This window comes from Neofelis nebulosa, chromosome 9 (assembly GCF_028018385.1).
Source record: "Neofelis nebulosa isolate mNeoNeb1 chromosome 9, mNeoNeb1.pri, whole genome shotgun sequence".
NCBI lineage: Eukaryota > Metazoa > Chordata > Mammalia > Carnivora > Felidae > Neofelis > Neofelis nebulosa.
In genome coordinates, this window is record NC_080790.1 from 39,047,808 (window position 1) to 39,062,902 (window position 15,095).

The following is a 15,095-nucleotide window of genomic DNA, read 5'->3' on the forward strand; positions in this document are numbered from 1 at the left end:
TAAGAAGGTGGTGTGGAGGGAGGATTGGGAGGTGACAAGAGGGGCCGATGGCAATAATCCAGGGGAGGGGGTAATGGTGGTTTAATGCTCGGTGTTGCCAGTAGGACAGAGAGAGTGAAGAGTGACCATGGCATGACTTGGTCAACGAAATAGAAGAGCTTCTGGTTTCTGGCTTAGATAACTGGCTCAGTTGGGGAGAGGGTTTCACAGGGGTGTGAAATACAGAAGGAGATGTAGGTTTTACGAGGATCAAGATTACTTGCTTAGACTCGCTGGATTTGAGGCAACTTACAAAACAATGAAGAGGAAGGTCCAGTAGGAGTTGATCAGTGGGCCAGGAGCTCGCGTGAGAAATTAGGACTGGAAGTCACCAGCACTTTTCTTCCTTTCTTTCCTTCTCTCCTTCGCTCGCCCTTCCTTCCTTCCTTCCTTCCTTCCTTCCTTCCTTCCTTCCTTCCTTCCTTCCTTCCTTTTTCTTTCTTTCTTTCTTTCTTTCTTTCTTTCTTTCTTTCTTTCTTTCTTTCTTTCTTTCTTTCTTTCTTTCTTTCTTGTTTACTTATTTTGAGAGAGAGAGAGAGCACATGTGGGAGGGGCAGAGAGAGAGGGAGAGAGAGAATCCCAAGCAGGTTCTGCACTGCCAGTGTGGAGCCCGATGCGGGGCTCGAACTCACGAACTGTGAGCTCATGACCTGAGCTGAAATCAAGAGTCAGATGCTTGACCGACTGAACGACCCAGGCGCCCCAGCACTTACATTTCAAAGGGATAAACACTCACCTGTATTATCTTGCTAGGGCCGCCAAAACAAAGTATTACAGACTGAGCGGCTTAAATTCCAGAAACTTATTTCCTCATAGTTCTGGAGGTTAGAAGTCTAAAATGAAGGTATTGGCAGGGTTGGTTTCCTCTGAGGGCCCCTCCTCATGGCTTGCAGATGGCCGTTTTCTTCTGGTGTCTTCACATGGTCTTCCCTCTATGTGTACATGTCTGTGCCCTAAATTCCCCTCTTCTATACAGACACCAATCATATCAAATTAAGACCTGCCTTAATTACCTATTTTTACCTTAATTACCTCTTTAAAGACCCTGTCTCCAAACAGTCACATTCTGGGGCACCTGGGTAACTTAGTCGGTTAAATGTCCAACTCTTGATTTCAGTTCAGGTCATGGTCTCACACGGTTCATGAGTTTCAGCCCCATGTCAGACTCCACGCTGACAGTGCTGAGTCTCCTTGGGATTCTCTGTCTCCCTCTCTCTCAAAAATAAGTAAATATGGGGTGCCTGGGTGACTCAGGCAATTAAGCATCCGACTCTTGATTTCAGCCCAAGTCACCATCTCACAGTTTGTGAGTTCAAGCCCCATGTCAGGCTCCACACTGACAATGCAGAGCCTGCTTGGGATTCTCTCTCTTTCTCTCTGTCTCTGCTTCTCCTCCCCACCCCTCTCCCTCAAAATAAATAAATAAACTTAACAAATAAATCAACATTAAAAAATAGTCACATTTTGAGGTACCAGGGGTTAGAACATTGACATGTTAATGTTGGGGGAACACAATTCAGCCTATAACAGCATCCTAACTTATTGAATCAAAAAGGAAATTTGTTGGCTAATGAAACCAAGGGGACGAAGAAGGATGTTGGATCAAGGGATTCAAATCTTGCATCCGGAATGTGTCTTCATTTCTGTCACTCAGTTTTACTTGGTGTCACCTGCATTCTCAGGCAGGCTCTCTCCCTTATGGTACCAAAGATGGCCATTTTAGCATTACAACCTCTGTACAGGAACCAATCCGTGTGAAGAAAGGAACTTCTTCCTGACAATCCCAGCAGAAGTCCTGAGAAAGATCTTTTTTTTTTTTTTTTAACGTTTATTTATTTTTGAGACAGAGAGAGACAGAGCATGAACGGGGGAGGGTCAGAGAGAGAGGGAGACACAGAATCTGAAACAGGCTCCAGGCTCTGAGTTGTCAGCACAGAGCCCGATGCGGGGCTCGAACTCAGACCGCGAGATCATGACCCGAGCTGAAGTCGGATGCCTAACTGACTGAGCCACCCAGGAGCCCCAGTCCTGAGAAAGATCTTAAATGACCTACCTCAAATCACTCACTCACTCACCTGAAACAAATCACTTGTGTAGGGACAAGTAACATGGGCAAGGACCAAGTTTGAGTCCCCAGCCCATCCCATGCAAACCTCAAAAACTGGGAGTAATGAGAGAGTGTTTCTTTATAGCGTTGCTAAACAGCCAATAATAACTACAACAAACCAGGCCCACTCCAATGATTAAAGCCACGGGAGTAGATGTGGCAACCCATGAAGAATATGTAGAGGAAAAGAAGAAGACCAAGGTTAGGAACCTGAGGGAACAAGAAACAATATGCAAAGAATGAAAGATGAGAAACAGACATCCTTTCGGTAGATGCAGGAGAGAAAGAAAGAAAACCAGGACAGTGTGTTATCACAGATTCCAAGAAAAGAGACAGTTTTAACAGAGAAACCAAGATTTGCAACACCCAGGAGTAAAAAAGTTAATGTTTTTTAATTGCAAGAAGCTCAGACACACCTTTTGTTGTTGTTGTTGTTGTTGTTGTTGTTGTTAGAGACACACAAATAGAAACATGGGCAAAAAATCAGAACAGGCAGTTCATAAAAAAAGAAATTAAAATGACCTATGACCAGGTAAATTCATTCATAAGGAAAAACAGACCAAAACATTTTCAAGATATGCCTCTCTGTGCTTTTAAGATCGGCAAAAATAAAAAGACCTGAACGAATCCAGGGTCAGTAAAGGTGAGAGGAAATAGGCATCCATGGGGAACCTGCCGGTGGTATGAACTGCAGGACCTTCTGGCAGAGCAATCTGTTGGAATCAAACATTTAAAGGTACGTGTTCTAAAAAAAAAATTAAAAAATTAAAAATTATAAAGGTACAGGTTCTTTGACCCACCGAATCCCAGCTAGGAATTTACTATCACAAATAAATTCAGCCATATTTTTTTTTTTTTTCAACGTTTTTAATTTATTTTTGGGACAGAGAGAGACAGAGCATGAACGGGGAAGGGGCAGAGAGAGAGGGAGACACACAGAATTGGAAACAGGCTCCAGGCTCCGAGCCATCAGCCCAGAGCCTGACGCGGGGCTCGAACTCACAGACCGCGAGATCGTGACCTGGCTGAAGTCGGACGCTTAACCGACTGCGCCACCCAGGCGCCCCTAGCCATATTTTTTTTAAAAAAGGGAATAATCCTGGGGCGCCCGGGTGGCTCAGTCATTAAGTGTCTGACTCTTAATCTTGGCTCAGGTCATGATTTCAAAGTTCACAGGATCAAGCCCCGAGTTGGGCTCCACGCTGGGCATGGAACCTGCTTGGGATTCTTTCTCTTTCCCTCTCTCTGCCCCTCCCCCACTCATGCTTTTTCTCTCTCTCAAGACAAATAAACATTTAAAAAAAAGTAAAAATAAATAAAAAGGAAATAATTCTGGGATGCCTGGCTGGCTCAGTCAGTACAGCATATAACTCTTGCTCTCGGGGTTGAGTTCAAGCCCCACATTGGTGTAGAGCTTCCTTAAAAAAAATAAAATGAAAATCGTAAAAAAAAAAAAAAAAAAAAAAATTAAAAAGGAAATAATCCAGAGATTCATCAAAAAAAAAAAAAAAAAGTTAAACTCAAAATATTGCCCACCAGGTATGGAGGGGCACCAACGAATCAGAACAGACACTGGCTAGAAACCACCCATACAGCCATACTGGAGTGGTCCCCACTGAATATCCTATGAAAAAGGGAACACCAGGTGAACAAAATGAGGTAGATTTTTGGACATACGGGCTGTTTTCGAAAGTTCTCCAGAACGTGTTAATGCAAGTATAAGGTGCAGAGCCATGTGAACAACACGGATTCCATTTTTGTACATACTTAAATACATATAGAGCTGTGCTGGTGAGTATTTCAAAACATTTTCTGGAGGAGAGCATAAGAAACTGAGGGCAAGTGGTTGCCTTTGGTGAGAGAGACTACGTAAAGAGAGGGAAAGAGGTCGCACCGTTTAATGGCATAGAGGCTATACCATTTAATGCTTCTTAACTTTTTTTTTAAGTTTATTTATTTACTTTGAGAGAGAGAGAGAGAGCCCCCAGGGAAGGGGTGGAGAGAGAGGATCCCAAGCAGGCTCAGCGTTGTCGGCACAAAGCCCGACTCAGGGCCCCATCTGAAGAACTGTGAGATCATGACCTGAGCCGAAATCAAGAGCCGGATGCTTAACTGGCTGAGCCACCGGGGCTCCCCTCTTTTTAACTTTTTAATTTATTCAAGCGACAAACAATAATTGAGCACCTACTAATGTCAGGCACTGGCCTAGGCGCTAAGGAAATAATGCAGGAGGCAGTTAAAGCTGAGTGCTATTAGCACGGGCTCCTCAGCCGCACTGTTTGAATCCTGGCTCCCCGCTTAGAAGTTGGGACACCACAGTTAAATCACTTAACCTTTCTCTCCGTTGCTTCATTCGTGAAGTATGGACTAACAGTTCTTATCTCACAGGACTACTGGAAGAATTAAATGCGTTAGGTATTTGACACACATTCCTTAATTGTTAGTGCTAAAAAAAAAAAGGGAGCGAGAAGAGACCCAGTCCCCATCCTCCATCCAGAACATCCAGTATAGTGGGTGACTGAAATGGAGAGGAGGAGTTGGTTACTGGGAATGAGGGGCCAGGGGGCTGGATGAGCCACCCAGGCAGATGCTGGCACCACCCAGTGGGAGGGCAGGGCTTGAGGGTCTTCTTGCCCCGAGGACGAGGACGGAAGAGTGGAGGGAAGTGCAGCCTTCAGCTGAGATGGCCTCAGGACACTTTGGGAGGATCCTGGGAGATGCATTCAGTGCAGGCAGGCTCTGCCAGGCAAGCTGTCCTAGGACCGCTGGAGGCACCCTGGGCGCCTGGTCTGGAGCAGAAGCAGGAGTCTGAGAAGTGAGCGGAGGAAGCCCAAGAATGGGGCTAATCAGGGAGAGCCAGAGGCCAGGAAGCATTCCAGAGAACTGCGGAGGGGAGAGTGAGGCGGTGGGGAAGAGGTGTAGGGCTCAAGCAGAGGATTATGAACAACTTTGTTCAAAGGAATTGTGGGAGCACCACTGTTTCGGCCCGTAGTCTTTCTCTTCTTTTTCTTCATTAAGTACACGGAACTTCTGTGGTATCTTCAGATGTTTCAGGTTTCTAGAGTCCTTAGGAGTCATCCTTTTTGTTACACTCGTCATGCCTAATGTTTGAGGAAGAGGGGCTCGAACTTTGGGGGTCAGCCGGCAGGTGGCTGGGTGGTCCCTGGGTCACGCCCTTGCTTCTGAACCTCCCCGGGTTGGATTTTTGCCCCACTCCATATTTGCAGTTCACTCCAGTCTTCCGTGACTCCCAGGTGGCTGAGTGGGGTGACTGGCAGGGGCAATCTGGCCAAGGTCAACTTAAAGGGCTTATAAGAGAAAAATATTCTTGGAACAGAAGACATACCTCAAGTTGGTGGAAGGCTTGTCCTCCTGGAGGGGAAAGAGCTGCCTCAGTTTTCCACTAATGCTTACAGTCAGTAAGTAGAGCCCTAAATATTCGCTAAAGGAGCAAATGCGTGGTCCCTCTGAGTTCTGTTTCCATCTGTAGGTCCCAGCCTTTGAGGTATGGACTGGAGAGGACAGGACAGGCTCCTTGGTGTGCCCCCCAACTAACGATACTACCAGCTCTAAAACTGGAACCGATTAAGGGGTCGAAGTTGGAAAAACATGACAGTAAATAAAAAATGAGGCGGCGGGTCCAGGTCTAGTTGGTGCAACATCTTAATCTATCCTCTCCTCATGGAAACAACAAATGCACTAATTAGCCTTCTATATTTTGGTGGTTATCTTCCGTCCATGATTCCCCAAACTGTACTCTCCAATTACAATCTAAGTTTTCTGGAGTTCTTTTCTCACCTCCTCTGGTTCATTTTTCATCTCCACTGGCACCAGAGTTTATTTACTTTTTATCGTATTTTCCCCAAATGTTTTATTTTCCAGTGATGAAAACATGTAACAGCCTCACCGTTTTACATTGGCATGGAAGCATTAATCAATTGCCTTGATGACATCTTTTTTGTGAAAAAGCGATCTGACAAAATGTTATTATTGGGTGCTTGCATTTTAAGTACATTTTTTATCCTGTTTTTGAGTGCACCCACATGCTTTTACATTTTAATTTTTAAAAATAGGAATTAAAAATTATTTTAACTTTGACATTAAAAAACCCCAGGCCATGACCAATAATAGTTTTAACCTTATCTAACTAAGATGTGATTGAAAACGGATAGAAAAGTAAAACTTCCAAATCCCTAGAGGGGGTATACATCCCTGCCTAGATGTATGCTGTAACACAGGCAAAGAACCACTAGGTGGCTCTGTCATTTTTAGGTAAAACTAAAGTCCGCAAAAGATAATGCATAATTAAGGAACAAAATCTCTGGTAGGCAGAACCTTTCATCAAAGCAAGAGATGATAATTTGCAATCATGGCCTCTTACTCAGAAATAATTTGGAGCTATTGGGTTAAGAATTAGACTAAAACAACAAGAACAACAACAACAACAGCTCTGCAAAACTGCAAAGTCTGTACACATAAGCAATTTGTTAAAAAATAAGGGAGGGTATGATAGCCTTAAGGACATCAATTACTAAAGGGGAGATGGTTACAAATGTTTTCTAATTTACTGTCATCTCAGTTTCTAGATTTTCTTTTGGACTTCCTGTCTCTCTCTCTCTCTCTCTCTCTCTCTCCCTTTTTTTAGATCTTTAAACTTAAGAACAAATATTAAATGGGGGCATTATAACTTATTAAAAATTGCCTTAAAATTTCCTGGGTTATAGTTGTCATCTTTATTAACATCCCAAAAGAAATAAAACAACTTTGTTTTGTACTATTGGGAAAGGAGAAAACACACACACACACGTTGTTCTTCTCTAAGAAAAATTTAGATCAAATTTAGATCCTTAAATCAAAATACAATTAAACAAACACTATTCCATTCTATAGCATTTGCCAAGAGAGTAAAAGAAACAGTGTGCTGAATTTAGAGGTCAGAATAATTCTTTTCTGAGTCCAGAAAAGATGAATAAAATAGTTACTTGGAACTGTGTTTTGCATTTTAGGTATTAAATTTACTAGTTAAGTATCTCTGGATATCAGTTTTTAAGAAATGAGATAACAGATGATGATAACGTTCTGTAAAGTACATAACTAACTTTATATCATGAAAATAAGAGTGGAGTAGAGGGGGGTGGATTTCCAAACTATTAAATATTCTGAACTGTCAGTCTGCAATTGGCAAACAAAAAACTTCCCCCCACCCCTCTCCCTTAAATGCGAATCTCAGACTTGTCACTGCCTACCTAGTAAGAACATATTTAGGAATGATTTTAATTGTAAAAAAAACAGTTTTCTTATTGTTGTTCGGAGCCAATAACTAATGATTGTGTGACATGTGGGGTTGCCACAGTATCTTACTTGTTTTGCTTGTTTGTTTGTTTTTTGTTTTTGTTTTTTTACCCGGGCAGGAACCACATTTCAAAACTTACAGAAGTAGAAAGCAAGTCCTATACCATAATTCGTTAAGACCGTTTTTGTAAATGAGCGCTTCTTGCACAGTTTAAATTACAGTTGGCTTTAAAATGCTAATTCCGAACCCACTTATTTAAATGTCTCTGAAAACATACACCCTTCTGTTTTTGAAGAAAACAAATCGCACCAAAGGACTGCACAAACCGGACTTAAAATGAACAAATACTTCCCGAATGTGAACGACATATAGTTATGTGTTTAGAGACATGGTTAGAAGAATTAAAAACCAATTTCAGTCCCTCCCATCACAGAATCCCCTAGGAGATGGGGACACTCCAAGGATGCCCGTTACTAAAATCTACCGTAAGCCCCCAAAGAGTTGTAAATCGCGTCTATTCTTTTCGACTGGAAGCCGATCGGTTGAGACCGGCCGTGAATCCTGTAACTCAATCACAAAGGGTGCAGAAGCTCGAGGTAGAAAACCAAAGGGGGCTAAGCAGGTGGTCTGAGTGGCCACCCAAACTCATCTTGGGCACTTTTTAGAAAACTGCTGTACTGTTTGGGTTACCTTCTCCTGGTTTCCACATTCGTCCTTTTATTCCACCCCTGTGCTAAGAACACGTCGGCTGGCAGTGGGGCGCTTTTCGCCCTCAACCTGGAGGCGCGGGCCTGCGCCAGCCTCCCCCGGGCTCCCGGGCTCCCGGGCCCGCCGAGGAGGGGCTCCAGGGGCGGGGTGGGCGGGGCGCGCGGCGCGAGGGCTCGGGCGCGCTCCGCCGGGATGCGCGGGCAGGTGGGGCGTGGCGGGGGCGTGGAGAGTCCGGGCCCGCGGGCCGCCGCCCAGCCCCGGGCCGGCCCGGGAGGAGCCGCGCCGCAGACGGTTATAAGAAGCCGGCTCGCGGGCGCTCCGCGCGCCTCCGCCGACCCCCGCCCCGGCACCAGTCGCCCAGCGAGGGCCGAGGCGGGGCCGCAGGGAGGTTCCCGCAAAGGGATGCTCTCGCCCGAGCGGCGACACCAGCCCCGCTCGCCCCTCGCCGCCGCCGCCGCGCCGCACCCGCCGACGGCCGCCGACATGGCCCTCTACTGCGGCGACAACTTCGGCGTGTACTCGCAGCCCGGCCTGCCCCCGCCCGCCGCCGCCGCCGCCGCCCCGGGCGCCCCGCCGGCCTCCAGGGCGCCCTACGGGCTGGCCGACTACGCCGCGCCGCCCGCCGCCGCCGCCAACCCCTACCTGTGGCTCAACGGGCCGGGCGTGGGCGGCCCGCCCGCAGCCGCCGCCGCCGCCGCCGCCGCGTACCTGGGCGCCCCGCCGCCGCCGCCGCCGCCGCCGCCCCCCGGGGGCGCGGCCGGGCCCTTCCTGCAGCCGCCCCCCGCCGCCGGCACCTTCGGCTGCGCGCAGCGGGCCTTCGCGCAGCCCGCGCCCGCCGCGCCCGCCTCGCCCGCGGGGCCCGCCGCGCCCGGCGAGCTGGGCTGGCTGTCCATGGCCAGCCGCGAGGACCTGATGAAGATGGTGCGGCCGCCCTACTCGTACTCGGCGCTCATCGCCATGGCCATCCAGAGCGCGCCCGAGCGCAAGCTCACGCTCAGCCACATCTACCAGTTCGTGGCCGACAGCTTCCCCTTCTACCAGCGCAGCAAGGCCGGCTGGCAGAACTCCATCCGCCACAACCTGTCGCTCAACGACTGCTTCAAGAAGGTGCCCCGCGACGAGGACGACCCAGGTGAGGGCGCCGGACAGGTGCTTCCCCGGCCGGGAGGGCGGGGAGGCGGCGAGGCGGCGCCCGGGCAGGGGCCGACTTGGATGGAGCTCCATGCGGAGTCTTCTCTTCCTAACTGGGACTGGGAGCCAGAGCGGACGGAACAACCGCCCGAACCCCGAACCTCGTCTGGCTGGGGTGGGGGTAAACCGGAGGACAAAGAGAACTATCAGAGGACCCACGAGCGCGGGGGCCCGGTGGTGGGGGGCTCGCCCCTTGCACCCACTCACACCCACCACACACACGCGCAGAGGCTGGCGGGTTAGAGAAAAACGAAAAAAGCCAGTATCCTCAAACGGGAAGCCACCCCTGGGTGCCAGTGGAAGGGAGGGACCAAGGTACAGGTAGATTAGGAATAGGAACACGCGTGGGCTCTCGGATAAGGGACGACTATAAAGGGATTCAGGAGAGCTGAGAGCCCCGGCACATTTCACGGAATAGGTAGTGAGAGACCGAGCAACAGCCGGCCGTCCCAGCTGCCCCTGGAGACACGTCCTTCTGCACCAGGGTCCTCTCTGTGTCCTTCGTGAAGTAGGCGCCCGCCTTGAGAGAGACGACTGAAGTCGTGGCACAGGCATCAGGGGACAGGGAATAGAGGAATCCGAGAACTAAAGCTGGGTCCTACAGAGTGTGGTTTGGTGCCTTCACTATTTAGAAATGTAAAAATGAAAACCCCAAGTGTGCTGCATTCCTGATCCGAGCCCCCCGCCCCCCGGGTGAGGAGGGCTGGGTTACAGTGGAGCGCTGTGAGTGGTTTTCCTCTACCGGAGCAGTGGAGGCCGAAGAAAAGCTCAAAAAAAAAACCGAGAAAACAGGATTCTACTTGAGGTTTTCAGAAGGAGCTGGGGACAGAGGAGGTGGGGACAGAGGCGTGATAGGAAAAAGAGATGCAGGATTTTGTGTAAATGCTCTGGAGCGTTCGCACCTTGAAAGCACTCGAGAGCGGTGCTTTCCAAGAGAAATACGGTACAAACCATGTGTGAATGCAAATTTTCTAGCAGCCACGTTAAAAAGGTAAAAAGAAGCCGGTGGAATTATTTTTAAGTAACCCAAAATATTGTTTCAACAGCGAATATAAAAGCTATTAGTGAGATACTTTATGCTTTTTGTTTGATATTACGTCTTCAGAATCCTGTGTGTGCTTGATTCTGCAGGGCACTCTGGCCTAGCCAGCCACTTTTCAGGTGCCCGACAGCCATGTGTGGCAAGTGGTTACTGTATTGGACAGGGCATACAGTTCTAGAAGGTATCTTCTAGATACCTTCCCTATTTGGCCCCTAAGGCACCTGAGATTATCATGTTAATGGTCATGTATATTCTTCTGGACTGTCTAAAAAGTTAGCGTCTTTAGCTAGTATCTTGTCAAAGCACTTGGTACTAAGGGACACGATATAAATATCCTGATAGGTACAGGTGCTGGTATTCAGATGGCAGTTGTATGAATAAAGAAAAATTTTTTTGCAACTATTTGCAAAAAATGTGTTACTGAAGATCCTGGGTTTGGAGGAATAAGTGCTAGTTCACGCAGGCAACCTAACACAGTGTTTAGGTAAGAATGTGGAGTCTAGAAGCAGCCTGCTTAAAGCCCAGCTCTACCATTGCTAACTGGGAACACAGCAGGTTACTAACCAACATGGCCTGTTTCCACAGAGCTGAGAGGAGCAACTGAAGTTGCCCGTGTAAAGCACTCTACAAGACAAGTGCTTACCAGTACTTTTCAAATGCCAAAGATTCTGTTTACCAGAAGTGATAAAAGCTGTTGAGAGAGAAAATCCTCCAAGAGGGTGGATCTTTTTTCCCTCGATTATGCTAGATAGTGAGGGGGATTTTCTAAGCAGAAGGCTAGCACCACATGCACTAAATGGGGCTCTGGTCTGAGATTTGCCGGTGGAGGAAAAGCTGGGAAGAGACCTGGGGCACCTCCTGTTGAAGGGGAGGGAGGGAGGGATGTAGATTCCAGGAGCTCCCTTGTCCCCTGAACACAAGTTGTCCAAGGTGGTGTGAAAACAACTGACTACCCAGTAAATAACTTTTGTGATTTTTGTTTGGCAAGACAAATGACTGTGGTATTTGAGGTTGCCTTTTTCCGGTGGAGTGATTTTGTTTTAAGGGACAAATATTGTACCCTTTGAGCAAATAATAATAACAGGTACCAGAACCCTCACGGCCAATCTGTAAAATGGGTATTAATCTCATGCCTGCTTTTATAAATCTAGAAATGTAGGCTCACGTTTAAGTAGCACCAGGATTTTGCAAGGGCGCACGCCATGAGTCTGGAGGGGGAGGTGTTGGGGCATTAAAAATGTCTTGGTCTTGAATTAGGTCTCGCGATTTTAAGTAGCAGGTACTGCCAGGAGAGAGTGGAAGTGGCCAGAACATCTGGGTTCAAGATTTCTCCTTGGAGGTGAAGAATAAAACCTCCCCCGGAAGGATAAATGTAACCAGTAGAGGGGACTGAGCATGTTTGTCAGGGTTTCATGAGAGCCCGTCCTCCCTCCGGGACTGAGGCTGAATAATTCGAGGGCACGGACTGGGTCCTTCTCTGACCTGGGTTTCTTTCTCCACCCCGTAGGGAAGGGGAATTACTGGACCCTCGATCCAAACTGTGAGAAAATGTTTGACAACGGGAACTTCCGTCGGAAGCGGAAGCGCCGCGCCGAAGCCAGCAGCTCCTCCGCGGCGGCCCCAGGGACCACAAAGTCGGAAGACGGGCTCTCCTCAGGATTGGGGTCGGGAGTGGCCGCGAAGCCGGAAGGAGACAGCCCGACGGCTTTGCTAAGGCCGTCCCAGTCCCCAGAGCCTCCCGAGGGCACCAAGAGTACCGCCTCGTCCCCGGGAGGCTCCCTGCTCACCTCCACCCCCTGCCTCAACACCTTCTTCAGCAGCCTCAGCACCTTGAGTGTCAGCGGCAGTGGGGGCACCCAGCGGGCGCTCCCTGGCGGCCGCCACCTGGGGATCCAGGGGGCCCAGCTGCCCTCCAGCAGCGCCTTCCCCCCCAGCTCGGTCTCGGAAGCCGCGCCGGACACCTTGCCGCTGAGCTCCGGCGCCAGCAGCGGCAGCCAGAGGCCTTCCTACTGCAGCCCTTTCCCTGCCGGCTCCAGCGGGGGGCAAAGCAGCCCCTTCAGCAGCCCTTTCTACAACTTCAGCATGGTCAACAGCCTCATCTACCCCCGCGAGGGCTCCGAGGTATAGGACTCGCCAGCCTCAGCTTCTCAGACTTGAATATGCGCACCTGAGATCTTGTGAAATGCAGATTTCCCAGGCAATAGGTCTTGGGGCAGGAAGGGAGGCTCTGCATCTCCCTGGAGCCCCGGGTGATCCCGTGGGCCCACTGGCCACATCTGGAGGCGCACGGGAGTCGTAGATGACTCTTTCTACAGCCCAGCAAGCTTTCACAGGTTTCTTCTGGAGAAGGGCCTCCCTGGAGAGAAAGCCACCTCTGTTCTGGGCCAGTACCTGCGAGCCCTGCGAGGGCCTGGACCGCGTCTGTTTTGCTCATCGCTGTATATCAGGGTTACAAGCTCAGATGTGCCCACGGGGCAGCTAAGAAACAAAAGAATGAAGTGTCTTGTGTAGGAAAAAAGGTCGGGGTTGGTAACTGCAGCAGTGGGGAGCGGTCGCGACTGACCAGCTGAAGGCCGCTGTGGGCAGCTAGTTCTTTCCTGTCTGGCAGCATCTTGATTTTTCTGGAAAAGTCAGGTGTCTGGATTTTTTTTTTTTTTTTTTTTTTTTAGAAAACCTCCATTTGCCTTCTTTGCCACCAGTTAAAGTTCTTAAAATACTGTACCAGGAAACACCACAAATCCTCCGAGCTACATCCAGCTCACAAATCACCTCTGCTGAGGCTCCGCTTCTGGGACCCGGTGGATACTAACAGCAGTAGAACTGCCCAGGCAAGCTCTGTGCGGAGTGCCGTTTCAGACACACTCGACGTGTGATCCCACAGCAGCCTTGGGAGATCAGTATTATTACTGTCCCTGTGCTCTCTATATGAGGCCGGTGCATCTCCCAAGAGGTCACACAGAAGCCGAGGAGCCAGGATCAGGTCTGGGCAGTCTGGCTCCAGAGCTGGTGCTGGTAGATTTGTTCTGGTCCTGAGAAACAAAAGGTGCCGTTATCCGTAGGCAGACACAGTGTGCAGGGGGTGGGAATGAGCCACATCTCATTTGACCAAAGATTGAAATAAGTGACCATTTCAGATGTTCTCCTGAGCAACAAGGACAGACACCTCCCTCTGCCTTCTGCTGCCATATGCCCAGGGTGACCATTGTCCTAGTTAACTTGGTGTCCTGTCCCTTTTAGCGTGTGTCCTAGATCTTTCATTTTTTTAAGACAATATTAGAATGTTATTAAAAAATAGTTTTGAAATGGAATTTTTTTATAGTTTCTTAATAAACCGTCTGTTAAAATTTTTTAATATAATTTATTTTTTAGCACTCCCTTTTACTTCTCAAGAGGTACCTGTATTTGAATAGTTTTTATGGTCACCCTCCCAGTGCCCAGCTGAGTGTCTGGTCCTTGGCAGATCCTTAGCCACCTTTTGAACTCACCCAAAAAGTGCTAATTAAAATGTAGATAATTGTTGATTTCATTGGAACAGCTGATAATGTCCTGAGTTGCCTTTGTTCCCTGTTGTTGGATCTTTGATAGGAGAGTTGCTGGTTTGGGGATTTACTTTTTTTTAGAAAACGGAACGCAAGTAAGTACATTGTAAAAAATTTTTAACTTTTCCCTGTGTATTCTTTTTTAAGACTCACAGCGTTACTTTTAAATTTTTATTTTGAAATACACAATACAGAAAACTATTTTTTAAAGTTTTATCGAGGTATAAATAACATCACCGTTACTTTTTAAATATTATGGACAAAGACAACCAAAGAGACTACCTACCCCCCAGATTGTGTGTACAAAAAAACCGTTTCTGTGGATATTTTTCTATGTGAAAAATCATAGGGACTTTTATAAATATTATTTCTAACACAGTTCTATATTTGTAAATTAATTTATAATGTGAACTGGGACAAAAAAAAATTTTTTTTTCCCAAGAAAGTACACTGCATGCTGAGAATCACATGAAATAAACTCTTAAGTGGGATGATTTCTGGCCACCTTTACGCATTCCTGTTTTTCTGTCTTCAGCGTCTTTGTCCTAAAGGAATAGAGATGTAAGGGGCATGACACTGAAGCCACTACAGGGACTTTGTTGAGAGCAAAAGCAAATGATGTTCCCGTTGGATTGGTCCCACCTGCCCATGTCTGAAAGGCTGGAAGAAAACAGTTACTCTTGGGGATGGTCTATAGGCATGTGAGCATTTTATTGATTTTAACAGAGTAACAGTTCTGTCTTAGATCAACCAACCTAAGTGTACCAGACACCTTCTGTTCCAGAATGAAATGGTGCTGTGAGGTCTCACCAGCTGGCAGTAGTCCTCAGGTGGCCTCCGCACACCTGGGTGTGGTGGCCCTCAATGGGGCCACAGGCAGCCCATCACTGCACACTGCCAAGGAAATAGGAAACTATTGAGACTGGGCCCCCATCTAGAAGAAACCAGGAAAACGAGGTTTCTAGACTAGGGTTTCTCGGCCTCAGCACTACCGCTATTTAAGGTTGGGTAATTCATTGTAGAGGTTGCCTTGTGCATCACAGGGTATTTAGCAGCCTCCCTGGTCTCTACCCGTTAGACTCTAGAAGTGCCTCCTTTCCACCTGGCCCTGGCCACATGGTGACGACCTGTCTCCAGACATTGCCAAATGTTCCTGGCCAGTTGGGGGGAGACAAA

The 15,095-nt window shown here is 48.1% G+C and overlaps 1 protein-coding gene across 1 annotated transcript; it reads left to right on the forward strand.

Moving 5' to 3' along the window:
* Positions 1–8,430: 8,430 nt before the first annotated feature.
* Positions 8,431–14,423, forward strand: FOXI3 (forkhead box I3). The gene is made up of 2 exons (XM_058683377.1): positions 8,431–9,279; positions 11,888–14,423. Exons 1-2 carry the CDS (start codon positions 8,550–8,552, stop codon positions 12,505–12,507), a joined length of 1,350 nt encoding a protein of 449 aa, XP_058539360.1. The 5' UTR covers positions 8,431–8,549; the 3' UTR covers positions 12,508–14,423.
* The last annotated feature ends 672 nt before the right edge of the window (positions 14,424–15,095 follow it).